Raw genomic sequence first — 13,801 nt, 5'->3', positions numbered from 1 at the left:
AAAACAGGGAATTCAGATGGGAGGACCAGTTTTTCCTGGCTACTATTTTTTAAAATATTTTTTTTAATTTTTATTTTTAAGTAATTTCTGCACTCAGTGTGGGGTTCAGACTCACAAGCCCAAGATCAAGAGTCACATGCTCCATTGACTGAGCCAGCCAGGCACCCCTCCTGACTACTATTTTTAAACGGTAGAAAAATATCAAGTTCCAGGCAACCGGGCTGATTTTTCATTCTAAAAAATAATTGTCTTTTTTGCCAGTCTTAAGAGTAATACACACTCACACACAAAATTAAGTTTCTTTAAAATAATCTCTTACAATAATAAGATAAAATGTACCGAATTTGTTAAATATAAAACCTGGCAGAAGTTCCTAAGAAATAATCTGTTAACTAACAAATGAATAAGAACTATCTCTTGTGATGTAGGAAAAATGAAGCTCTTAAAAGGAAAAGCAAAAACTCTGCACGCTCAACAAGTATCCGCAGAGGAAAGCCATACTGGTAGGCTTTCCCTAGAATGCTAACAGCGTATTGAGCGTTAACTGATAATGTTTGAACCTACAATGCAACTACTTTGGGGACAGATGAGGAAAACAGAAAACAACGGCGGGCTTGATAATAGGCTAAGAAGGAGATACAGTGAAGGAAGTCACAGAGAATAATGTAATATAATGAAAACTATTTGAAAAACATTGCGCTCCTGTTCTAGGGGCATGGTATAAGCTGTTGTCCCCAACATGATTATTTCCACCGTCCCCCTGCATGCCAGTTTTTGAAACGTGGAGAACTGGGGGACAAATGATAACATTGACGGAAACTGGGAAACCGAGAAGGAACACCAGTGATAAGAAAGTGAACAGTGAAACATTGTAAAGTGAGCCACATCATTGAGGAATTTGCCTATGAAAGAAAGAGCAAAGCCTATGGCAGTGCAAGGGAAACAGGACAAGGGAGGGAAGTTTTCAGAACAAGTATATCTGAAAATAGAAAGGAAAAAACTAGTGGGAAAAGGAACACAATTAAAGGTGAAAAAGATCAATCCGTGCAGAAGGAAGGTAAGTTTTTGTCTTTTCTTTTTGTTAACGTGAAATGTGAAAAAAACCCCAAAACATTCAGCATCTCGTTTATAATTAGATGATCTGTACTATTCTTTTCCAAGAGATTTTAAGGTAGCTTAAAAAGGGAGTTCAGTTTCTGCATCTTCTAGATCTTCATGGGTTGTAATGTATAAGAAGAGTATTGCCTGGGTATAATTTTTTAGCACTATTTACATGCTCACAAAAGGTATGGGTCCCAGTAATGAATGACACTGTCCCTTGGATGTGTCAGTGTTTAAAGAAGGTGGGCTATTTTGTGTGACTTGTAAACTGGTTCTTAAGTATAATCAGAATGGGTACCTACAATGCTTTAAACAATGTCCTCATTTCTGAAGTGTATTGACCTCCAAGCTATTTGCTGGAAAGGAAAGAGTTCATTTAGACTCAGAACTTCATAGATGTTAGTTTAAAATTCATTTATTTGTTTCTTTCAATATCCCTCCTCTTCTTTCAGTGAAGATCACTGCTAGTTTTTATTGTACAAGTGTGGTTTCTTTATCTCACTTATCTGGCTTACTTTTCTAATCCGTGCTCAGTTTATTCAGTGTTTTTTCATATTTTTTGGTCACACGGTACTTTCAAATCTACTGAAAAACTACTGCATGCCGAGCAAGATAATAGGCTGAGATTCAGGTATTAAATATGTTTATCCTTGTTTTCAAATTTACTCTTTTCTAAATTTTGTTGTGGAAGAACCAACTTTTTATGTAGATCAAACCTGTTCCTCCCCCTTAGATCAAACGATAAGTCTTGTGATTTCTTGTGGTAAAATAGAATTGTGTTTATACTAGTGAATATAAGTTTGAGAAGTGTTCTCCTAACTAAATGAACATTATGCTTGATCCGTCTCTTTATGTCCTCAGATGAAATGAAGATTAATATTAGAATCACTACAGGTGCAAAAAAGGAGATGCAAGGAGAAAACCTCACCATTTGGACCTTTTTTTTCCTGGAGGGTTTTTCTAGATACCCAAAGTTAGAGATTGTTCTCTTCGCCTTCAGTCTTGTGATGTATCTGATAACCCTCTTGGGCAACAGCACTCTTATTTTAGTCACTGTCCTAGAGTCACGCCTTCAAACCCCCATGTACTTATTCCTCGGAAATCTCTCTTTCATGGATATTTGTTACACGTCTGCTTCTATTCCCACGTTGCTGGTGAACTTGCTGTCATCCCAGAAAACCATTGTCTTTTCTGGGTGTGCTGTACAGATGTATCTGTCCCTTGCCATGGGCTCCACAGAGTGTGTGCTTCTGGCTGTGATGGCGTATGACCGCTACGTGGCCATTTGCAACTCACTGAGATACCCCGTCATCATGAACAGGCAGGTCTGTGTGCAGATGGCCGCTGTCTCCTGGGTGACGGGTTGTCTGACTGCCCTGCTGGAAACCACTTGCGCCCTGCAGATACCCCTCTGTGGGAATCTCATAGACCACTTCACGTGTGAAATTCTGGCCGTGCTGAAGTTAGCTTGTGCACATTCCTTGCTCATGGACGTGATCATGCTGGTGGTCAGCGTGCTCCTCCTGCCCATCCCAATGCTCTTAATTTGTATCTCTTATGTCTTCATCCTTTCCACTATCCTGAGAATCAGCTCAGCAGAAGGAAGAAACAAAGCTTTTTCTACCTGTGGTGCCCACTTGACGGTGGTGATCTTGTACTATGGGGCTGCCCTCTCCATGTACTTAAAGCCTTCTTCCTCAAGCTCCCAAGAAGTAGATAAAATCATTTCACTGCTTTATGGAGTGCTCACCCCTATGTTGAACCCCATAATTTACAGTTTAAGAAACAAAGAAGTCAAAGATGCCATGAAAAAACTATTGTATCGAACACATGAAAATCTCTGACTGGATGCCCGCAGTTTTATCAGGGGGGTGTGCTCCTGGCAGAGTTCCCCATAGGAATTCTAGACCGTACACTCACCCACAGAACACTGATTTGACCTTGAGCCCTATAATTTTACAGCTGTGAGGTATGTGTACACAGAAGTGACTGCCCGTGGACAATAGCAGGTTCCCGTTTGCATTTGGCAACATTTGCTGTCTCTTGTGTTTCACGGTTGGAGAAGTTTTAGGCTGCAGAGTCCTGACACATTGGCTCCTGAAAGAAATTTGGATAAATTTACTCAGTGAATGTTGGTGCCAGAAAAATTTTGGATATGTTCTCTGCCTTAAATCCTTTCTAGAAGGAGGTGGGACCATAGGGAAACAAACGAATAATAGAGATTGGCCTTGATTATGCAAACGAGAAAATTAAAGAAAAATTAAAAGGCTCGCTCACCATCACACAGTTGCAGAACTGGAACTACAACCCCATTATCCCTTCATCTTTGGAAACATGTTGGACCACAGCGTGGTGGCTCCCTAACTGCCGTTCCTCGTTCAGAACTCCTGATCAGAGCTTCTGACTTTCTGAGTAAGGCATTCAGTACTCATCTGCCAACCTTGATTTGCTCACCTGCCAACCTTGCCTTTCTAACAACATGGATATTTGTGTAAATTTTATCTGTTTCTTTGCCAGTATACCACCCATATGCTAAGTCTTTTTGTGTGTTTGTCTTCTTTCTTCTTTTTGGGTGATTGACTTCGGAAGGGCAGGGAAATCTATTCTATTGTACCTTTCGTGTTTACAGCAGTCATTCGGTAAACTAATAAATTTACCAGCTTTAAAGTAATCTGTTTGAGAAGTAAGTCCCCCTTGAGAAAATTAGGAAGAAACAATATAGGGCAGTGAGGTATATTGCTTTATAAATAGCCAAAGATGACAGAGACAACATTTATATCCACGTTTGAGCTTTTATTTGTCTAAAAATATTGCTTGTTGAAAATGTGGACTCTAGGCCTCTACTCCCAGAATCTGATTCAGTAGCTCTGACGTGGGGTCCTGGTATTCTGCATTTATGATAGATCCCTGAGAAATTTTGATACAGATTTTGAGATGATCAGACTTTGGGACACATTATTTCCAGCAAAAACTGATCATTCCAAAATAAATGTGGGATTAGTTCTCATTTCTTCCCTTTTTCCTTTTATTAAAGAATTAAAAAAATTTTTTTATGGTGTTTATTATTTTTTTTGAGAGAGAGAGAGATAGAGTGCGAGTGGGAGAGGGGCAGAGAGAGAGGGAAACACAGAATCTGAAGCAGGCTCCAGGCTGTGAGCTGTCAGCACAGAGTCCAATGTGGGACTTGAACTCACAAGCTGTGAAATCATGACCTGAGCTGAAGTCGACGCTCAATCAACTGAGCCACCCAGGTGCCCCTAAAAAAATTTTTTTTAATGTTTATTTTTGATATATAGAGAGAAACAAACCATGAGCCAGGAGGGGAGGGGCAGAGAGAAAGGGAGACACAGAATCTGAAGCAGGCTCTAGGCTGTCAGCACAGAGACCGATGCGGGACTAAAACCATGGACTGCAGACCATGACCTGACCTGAAGTGGGATGCTTAACTGACTGAGCCACCCAGGGGCCCCTACCTTTTTACCTTTTAATTTTGTTTTCCCTTTCATTGTTTGTGCCTCCATTGTACCTCCTCATTTGCCTACCTCCACTTCTAGAGTAGGGAAGGGGGGAGGGTTTTGAGTGGAGGAAGGTTAGCCCACTTGGTAAATTTTACCATATGAAAGACCCAAGAAGTTCTAGTATTGGATGTTGAGTTTGGATTATTTAACTCATACACCTTTAGATCTAGGGCTTTCATGACATGTTTCTGGATGTGTAACCCTCATATAAAGACACTTGAAATAATCACCCAGCAAAATTCTAGTGATGCAGCAAGGGGACCAGTTTGATGCCAAAATTGCTAAGAGATGTTTGATAATGGAGGATGAAGACAAGCCCTGAGTAAATGGCTTTGGGGTAGTAGAGGAGAGCTGACCAGGAGGCTTTCATCCCTGACGTGATTATTCTTCTGTTTGGATACCTCAACCTTCACAACCAGATACCACATTCATTTCCTGGTAATTTCAGAGTCATTTTGAAGTGCCCTTCTGTGGGAGACTTTTATTAGAGTGGAGCTGGATTTCATGTTAGAGTAGAAGTAATGGCCTCCCAGAATTAGCTGTAGTCTGTGTAGTACCAAGTATAAACAGGAATAACCAAAGTTCTAGAAACAGCTGAAATCTTTTCTTCAAAGAGTGAATTATGAGAACTTAAAGACACAGCAACTGAGTAACCTCTGTAATTAGTGATCAACTTTGATGCAAGGAACTGAGCAAACTGACATGGAGACCAGAGTTTCAGAATGGGATATGGATCAGAATGGGATGCTGAAACAGATTAGAGATGATCCAGATGTCAGAAAAGTACCCACAAAGGGACCCAGGCAAATATCTCTGTAACAGCTCTTGGCTCAGATATAAGAGATTAGGAGTTATGGTAGTCACAGCCATATGTTATGCAACGTTGCTGTGAAAAACAAGTGAATATAAATATAAATGTGGTTTATATAAAATAGGCATATATATATCATATATCTATATGTCATATCTATATATCATCTATATATCATATATCATATATATCACATATATATCATATATCATATATATTCCTATATATATCACATATATATCATATATATTCCTATATATATCATATATATATCATATGTCATATCATATTTATATATATGCCTATATATGCCTATATTATAGGCAATCCTGAAGTTAATTATTGGTAACTTCAATAGGAGTGGTGCATTCCTTCATTTGGATTAGATTCCATCTCAACCAGTACTAACTACAATCATTAGTTTTAGAGAGTCTCAGGTAAGGGATCCTTTTCAGGTATTGTTAAAAAGAGGAGTAAGGTAAAAGTATGCCTGGCACATCATTTCCTGGATGATTGCATAACCAGATTTATGCTGGAGAAAAATATGATCATGTCACTTCCCTGCTTAAATCATTTAGTGGCTTTTAATTACCCTAAAAAAACTTGAAATCCTTAAGATGACATTCAAGGGTTTTCTTAATATGATTGCCCACCATTTACATCCTTGGCTCTGGGAACACACAACTCCTTTTGGTTTCATGGAAGTGGTATCCTGTGTCTTGCTTCTTCTCTTATTAGGAACGCTTATCACAATTTGTAACTTGATCATAATTTGTGGGTTTGCTTGTTTAATATCTATTTCACTGGTCTGTAGGTTCATTGAGGCAAAGGCTGTATCAGTTTCATCGGCTGTTGAATACCTAGGGCTTAGCACAAGGTCTGGCACAGAGAAGACATTTTGTGCATACTTTTTGTGAAGGACCAGCTGTTCAGTTAACATATGTTGAATAAAAATATGCATGTAATAAACCTTTGATGGCTGTTGAATTTGGTGCTTGATCATCCCTGAAGGTGTCCCTGGTGACCTCTAGGTGTCAAAGAAGGCTGATAGTGGGGTTGGAGGGTAAATCATGAGTTGTATTTTAGACATGTTGAATTTGTAATTATTTTGAGATCTAGAAGTAGAAATATCAAGGAGTCAGTTGGGTATGCAGGTTGTAACTAATGAGAAAGATCAGCCTGGAGATACAAACTTGTGACATATTTGCACATATGTAATTAAGTGATGAACATGGTTGACGTGAACTTAGGGAGAGGGTATAGAGTGAGAAAATAGCCTAAGATGAAATTAGAGACACTAATATTTAAAGCCCATCAAATAGGAAAAGCCAACAAAGGGGGATTGAAAAGGAGCTAACTCTAAGTAGGAAGAGGAGCCAACAAAGGGGGATTGAAAAGGAGTTAACTCTAAGTAGGAAGAGGGCAAAAACCAGGACACAGATTCCAGTTTTGATCAAGATGAAGTAAATGCACGCCATCTTGTTTCTCCCACTGAATGAAATTAAAAACTCTAAGCAGCCCAAATGTCCACTGACTGATGAATGGATAAAGAAGATGTGGTGTGTGTATATGTACACACACACACACACACACACACACACACTGGAATACTACTCAGCCAAAAAAAAAAGAATGAAATCTTGCCATTTGCAATGACATGGCTGGAGCTAAAGAGTATAAACGCTAAGTGAAAGAAGTAGTCAGGGAAAGACAAATACTATATGATTTCACTCAGATGAAATTTAAAAAACCAAAGCATATGAGCAAAGGAAAAAGAGACACAAACCAAGAAACAGACTCTTAACTATAGAGAACAAACTAATGATTACCAGAGGGGAGGTTGGTGGGGGGATGGGTGAAATAGGTGAGGGGGATTAAAGAGTGCATTTGTAATGAGCACTGGGTGATGTATGGAAGTGTTGAATCACTATATTGTGCACCTGAAAAGAATATTGCACTGGAATTGTACTGGAATTGTACTGGAATTAAAATAAATACATACACACACATGCTCTAGACAGAATGTGTGGAGCAACTCTCTGAGGACTCTGGAAAATAAATGCTAGCAGGCAGACCTGGGAAGGGAACTACCTTGCAAGCTACCAACAAACTCATGGTGAATTTTTTGCCTCTCCTTTCCCTGCCCCGATATCTCTTGGCTTTGACTGCAGGGAAGGCTGAAACCCAAACCTGTGCACTGGGATCAGATAGAAAGATAGAAAGAGCTCCAGGTGACATTCCCTTTTCTTTTTTGGTCTGGAAGAGAGAAATGGGGCTCCTGTCCATCAGAAAGAGTGAAGTACATTCCCTGATGTTTTTCTGTTATCTCTTGCCCACATCCCCAGGCAGTCCTGTGGGGACAGTGGCGATACCAGCACTGGTGAATGGGCAGGCAGCTGAAATCCTTAGGAAACAGCACTTCTTGACTGGAGGACTGTGGTCCCAAGAGCATGGGAGGACCTTATAGTTTCTCCTCTCTCTCTATCTTCTCACTGTTTGGTACCTGAAGCAGGGACTTTTAGCTTCCAGAACTGTAAGAAAGTAAATTTTTTCTGTTTAAGTTACCCAGTCTGTGGTCTTCTGTTATGGCAGCTTGCATAGACTAATAGGTGGCCCCTTCCTCCATCTCCAAAGCCAGCAAATGAATCAAGTCTTTCTCATATTGCATCACTCTGACCCTGCTTCTGTCATCATATCTCTTTCTTCAATTCTGTTCTGTCTCCTCCTCCCACTTTTAAAGGCCCTTGTGATTATACTGGGCTGAGGCAGATAAGCTCTCTGTTTGTTGTAAGGTCAGCTGATTAGCAACCTTAATTCCATCTGCAACCTTATCTCCTTCGCCAGTTTGTATACAACACATTTTCTTTATCCATTCATCCATCAACGGACAGGACATTTGGGTTTCTTCCACCTCTTGGCTATTGTGAATAATGCCTTTGTGAACATGGGTGTACAGATATCTCTTTGAGATCCTGCTTTCAATTCTTTTGGATATGTAACCATGAGTGAGATTGCTGGATCATATGATAATTCTATTTTAAATTTTTTTGAGGAAAACACCGTACATTTTTTCCCAATTTCTCCACATCTTTGTCATCACATGTAATTTTCTGTTTTTCTTTTTTTTATACATTAACCATCCTAATTGGTATAAGGCAATATTTCATTGTGGTTTTGACCTGCATTTCTTTAATGATTAGTGATGCTGAGCATCTTTTCATATAATTTTTGGACATTTGTATACTTTACAGAAATGTTCAAATGTTTTGCTTATTTTATTTTACTGTCTCTATTATGTCCTTGATTAAATGGTAAGTTCTTTAACATGGTACCTTGGCTTTCTTAAAATTCTTTTTTTCATTAGGCTTTAATTTTTTAGAGTAGTTTTAGGTTCCCAGTAGAGTTGAGGGGAAGGTACAGAGATTTCCCATACACTCCCTGCTCCTGTGCCCACAGCTTCCGCCATTATCAACACACCTCCACAGGAGAGGTACATTTGTTATTCAGTTGATGAACCTACGTTGACACATCACAATCACCCACAATTCATCATTTACAGTATGGTTTACTCATGGTGTTGTATATTCTGTGGGTGTGAACAAATATATAATGACCTGTAGCCATCATTATGGCTTCATACGGAGTATGAGACTTCATGGTATTTGCAATATATAAAATAGAGTGAATTTCTTAAGCTTGAGAGTAATACTACTCTTGTACCCTTTCATGAATACTTTATTTATTTTTTTTTATATATATGAAATTTATTGACAAATTGGTTTCCATACAACACCCAGTGCTCATCCCAAAAGGTGCCCTCCTCAATACCCATCACCCACCCGCCCCTCCCTCCCACCCCCCATCAACCCTCAGTTTGTTCTCAGTTTTTAACAGTCTCTTATGCTTTGGCTGTCTCCCACTCTAACCTCTTTTTTTTTTTTCCTTCCCCTCCCCCATGGGTTCCTGTTAAGTTTCTCAGGATCCACAGAAGAGTGAAACCATATGGTATCTGTCTTTCTCTGTATGGCTTATTTCACTTAGCATCACACTCTCCAGTTCCATCCACGTTGCTACAAAAGGCCATATTTCATTTTTTCTCATTGCCACGTAGTATTCCATTGTGTATATAAACCACAATTTCTTTATCCATTCATCAGTTGATGGACATTTAGGCTCTTTCCATAATTTGGCTATTGTTGACAGTGCTGCTATGAACATTGGGGTACAAGTGCCCCTATGCATCAGTACTCCTGTATCCCTTGGATAAATTCCTAGCAGTGCTATTGCTGGGTCATAGGGTAGGTCTATTTTTAATTTTCTGAGGAACCTCCACACTGCTTTCCAGAGCGGCTGCACCAATTTGCATTCCCACCAACAGTGCAAGAGGGTTCCCGTTTCTCCACATCCTCTCCAGCATCTATAGTCTCCTGATTTGTTCATTTTGGCCACTCTGACTGGCGTGAGGTGATACCTGAGTGTGGTTTTGATTTGTATTTCCCTGATAAGGAGCGACGCTGAACATCTTTTCATGTGCCTGTTGGCCATCTGGATGTCTTCTTTAGAGAAGTGTCTATTCATGTTTTCTGCCCATTTCTTCACTGGGTTATTTGTTTTTCGGGTGTGGAGTTTGGTGAGCTCTTTATAGATTTTAGATACTAGCCCTTTGTCCGATATGTCATTTGCAAATATCTTTTCCCATTCCGTTGGTTGCCTTTTAGTTTTGTTGGTTGTTTCCTTTGCTGTGCAGAAGCTTTTTATCTTCATAAGGTCCCAGTAATTCACTTTTGCTTTTAATTCCCTTGCCTTTGGGGATGTGTCGAGTAAGAGATTGCTACGGCTGAGGTCAGAGAGGTCTTTTCCTGCTTTCTCCTCTAAGGTTTTGATGGTTTCCTGTCTCACATTTAGGTCCTTTATCCATTTTGAGTTTATTTTTGTAAATGGTGTGAGAAAGTGGTCTAGTTTCAACCTTCTGCATGTTGCTGTCCAGTTCTCCCAGCACCATTTGTTAAAGAGGCTGTCTTTTTTCCATTGGATGTTCTTTCCTGCTTTGTCAAAGATGAGTTGGCCATACGTTTGTGGGTCTAGTTCTGGGGTTTCTATTTTATTCCATTGGTCTGTGTGTCTGTTTTTGTGCCAATACCATGCTGTCTTGATGATTACAGCTTTGTAGTAGAGGCTGAAGTCTGGGATTGTGATGCCTCCTGCTTTGGTCTTCTTCTTCAAAATTCCTTTGGCTATTCGGGGCCTTTTGTGGTTCCATATGAATTTTAGGATTGCTTGTTCTAGTTTCGAGAAGAATGCTGGTGCAATTTTGATTGGGATTGCATTGAATGTGTAGATAGCTTTGGGTAGTATTGACATTTTGACAATATTTATTTTTCCAATCCATGAGCAGGGAATGTCTTTCCATTTCTTTAAATCTTCTTCAATTACCTTCATAAGTTTTCTATAGTTTTCAGCATACAGATCCTTTACATCTTTGGTTAGATTTATTCCTAGGTATTTTATGCTTCTTGGTGCAATTGTGAATGGGATCAGTTTCTTTATTTGTCTTTCTGTTGCTTCGTTGTTAGTGTATAAGAATGCAACTGATTTCTGTACATTGATTTTGTATCCTGCAACTTTGCTGAATTCATGTATCAGTTCTAGCAGACTTTTGGTGGAGTCTATCGGATTTTCCATGTATAATATCATGTCATCTGCAAAAAGCGAAAGCTTGACTTCATCTTTGCCAATTTTGATGCCTTTGATTTCCTTTTGTTGTCTGATTGCTGATGCTAGAACTTCCAGCACTATGTTAAACAACGGCGGTGAGAGTGGGCATCCCTGTCGTGTTCCTGATCTCAGGGAAAAAGCTCTCAGTTTTTCCCCGTTGAGGATGATGTTAGCTGTGGGCTTTTCATAAATGGCTTTTATGATCTTTAAGTATGTTCCTTCTATCCCGACTTTCTCAAGGGTTTTTATTAAGAAAGGGTGCTGGATTTTGTCAAAGGCCTTTTCTGCATCGATTGACAGGATCATATGGTTCTTCTCTTTTTTTTTGTTAATGTAATGTATCACGTTGATTGATTTGTGAATGTTGAACCAGCCCTGCATCCCAGGAATGAATCCCACTTGATCATGGTGAATAATTCTTTTTATATGCTGTTGAATTCGATTTGCTAGTATCTTATTGAGAATTTTTGCATCCATTTTCATCAGGGATATTGGCCTGTAGTTCTCTTTTTTTTACTGGGTCTCTGTCTGGTTTAGGAATCAAAGTAATACTGGCTTCATAGAATGAGTCTGGAAGTTTTCCTTCCCTTTCTATTTCTTGGAATAGCTTGAGAAGGATAGGTATTATCTCTGCTTTAAACGTCTGGTAGAACTCCCCTGGGAAGCCATCTGGTCCTGGACTCTTATTTGTTGGGAGATTTTTGATAACTGATTCAATTTCTTCGCTGGTTATGGGTCTGTTCAAGCTTTCTATTTCCTCCTGATTGAGTTTTGGAAGAGTGTGGGTGTTCAGGAATTTGTCCATTTCTTCCAGGTTGTCCAATTTGTTGGCATATAATTTTTCATAGTATTCCCTGATAATTGTTTGTATCTCTGAGGGATTGGTTGTGATAATTCCATTTTCATTCATGATTTTATCTATTTGGGTCATCTCCCTTTTCTTTTTGAGAAGCCTGGCTAGCGGTTTGTCAATTTTGTTTATTTTTTCAAAAAACCAACTCTTGGTTTCGTTGATCTGCTCTACAGTTTTTTTAGATTCTATATTGTTTATTTCTGCTCTGATCTTTATTATTTCTCTTCTTCTGCTGGGTTTAGGCTGCCTTTGCTGTTCTGCTTCTATTTCCTTTAGGTGTGCTGTTAGATTTTGTATTTGGGATTTTTCTTGTTTCTTGAGATAGGCCTGGATTGCAATGTATTTTCCTCTCAGGACTGCCTTCGCTGCGTCCCAAAGCATTTGGATTGTTGTATTTTCATTTTCGTTTGTTTCCATATATTTTTTGATTTCTTCTCTAATTGCCTGGTTGACCCACTCATTCGTTAGTAGGGTGTTCTTTAACCTCCATGCTTTTGGAGGTTTTCCAGACTTTTTCCTGTGGTTGATTTCAAGCTTCATAGCATTGTGGTCTGAAAGTATGCATGGTATAATTTCAATTCTTGTAAACTTATGAAGGGCTGTTTTGTGACCCAGTATATGATCTATCTTGGAGAATGTTCCATGTGCACTCGAGAAGAAAGTATATTCTGTTGCTTTGGGATGCAGAGTTCTAAATAGATCTGTCAAGTCCATCTGATCCAGTGTCTCATTCAGGGCCCTTGTTTCTTTATTGACCGTGTGTCTAGATGATCTATCCATTTCTGTAAGTGGGGTGTTAAAGTCCCCTGCAATTACCACATTCTTATCAATAAGGTTGCTTCTGTTTATGAGTAATTGTTTTATATATTTGGGGGCTCCGGTATTCGGCGCATAGACATTTATAATTTTTAGCTCTTCCTGATGGATAGACCCTGTAACTATTATATAATGTCCTTCTTCATCTCTTGTTACAGCCTTTAATTTAAAGTCTAGTTTGTATGATATAAGTATGGCTACTCCAGCTTTCTTTTGGCTTCCAGTAGCATGATAAATAGTTCTCCATCCCCTCACTCTGAATCTAAAGGTGTCCTCAGGTCTAAAATGAGTCTCTTGTAGACAGCAAATAGATGGGTCTTGTTTTTTTATCCATTCTGATACCCTATGTCTTTTGGTTGGCGCATTTAATCCATTTACATTCAGTGTTATTATAGAAAGATACGGGTTTAGAGTCATTGTGATGTCTGCATGTTTTATGCTTGTAGTGATGTCTCTGGTACTTTGTCTCACAGGGTCCCCCTTAGGATCTCTTGTAGGGCTGGTTTAGTGGTGACAAATTCCTTCAGTTTTTGTTTGTTTGGGAAGACCTTTATCTCTCCTTCTATTCTAAATGACAGACTTGCTGGATAAAGGATTCTCGGCTGCATATTTTTTCTGTCTAGCACACTGAAAATCTCGTGCCAATTCTTTCTGGCCTGCCAAGTTTCAAAAGAGAGATCAGTCACGAGTCTTATAGGTCTCCCTTTATTTTTTTTTAAGTAATTTTTTTTTCAACGTTTATTTATTTTTGGGACAGAGAGAGACAGAGCATGAACGGGGGAGGGGCAGAGAGAGAGGGAGACACAGAATCGGAAACAGGCTCCAGGCTGTGAGCCATCAGCCCAGAGCCCGACGCGGGGCTCGAACTCGCGGACCGCGAGATCGTGACCTGGCTGAAGTCGGACGCTTAACCGACTGCGCCACCCAGGCGCCCCTAGGTCTCCCTTTATATGTGAGGGCACGTTTACCCCTTGCTGCTTTCAAAAT

At 39.5% G+C, this 13,801-nt stretch overlaps 2 protein-coding genes across 21 annotated transcripts in view; both read left to right on the top strand.

Annotated features, from left to right (window-relative positions):
* Nucleotides 1-972: 972 nt before the first annotated feature.
* The window catches only part of LPAR1 (lysophosphatidic acid receptor 1), a 367,912-nt gene continuing 355,083 nt past the window's right edge, over nucleotides 973-13,801 (top strand). For 17 of the 20 annotated variants that reach the window (XM_047067604.1, XM_047067595.1, XM_047067587.1 and 14 more), the window contains exon 1: nucleotides 977-1,057. The gene's annotated coding sequence lies outside the window, so the exon portion shown is untranslated. Of the gene's footprint in view, nucleotides 1,058-13,801 lie in introns of all 20 variants that reach the window. The other 3 variants (XM_047067554.1, XM_047067641.1, XM_047067614.1) reach the window with 3 other exon arrangements.
* LOC124502963 (olfactory receptor 2K2) lies at nucleotides 975-4,091 on the top strand. The gene is made up of 2 exons (XM_047067656.1): nucleotides 975-1,057; nucleotides 1,963-4,091. Exon 2 carries the CDS (start codon nucleotides 1,968-1,970, stop codon nucleotides 2,943-2,945), a length of 978 nt encoding a protein of 325 aa, XP_046923612.1. The 5' UTR covers nucleotides 975-1,057; nucleotides 1,963-1,967; the 3' UTR covers nucleotides 2,946-4,091.

The sequence above is a fragment of the Lynx rufus genome, unplaced genomic scaffold, assembly GCF_022079265.1.
Source record: "Lynx rufus isolate CCGP_SWC_20201006 ecotype Redwood Valley unplaced genomic scaffold, mLynRuf1.p SCAF_10, whole genome shotgun sequence".
Classification (NCBI taxonomy): domain Eukaryota; kingdom Metazoa; phylum Chordata; class Mammalia; order Carnivora; family Felidae; genus Lynx; species Lynx rufus.
Note: the sequence above shows the minus strand (reverse complement) of the source record. Positions and strands in the feature narration are given on the sequence as shown.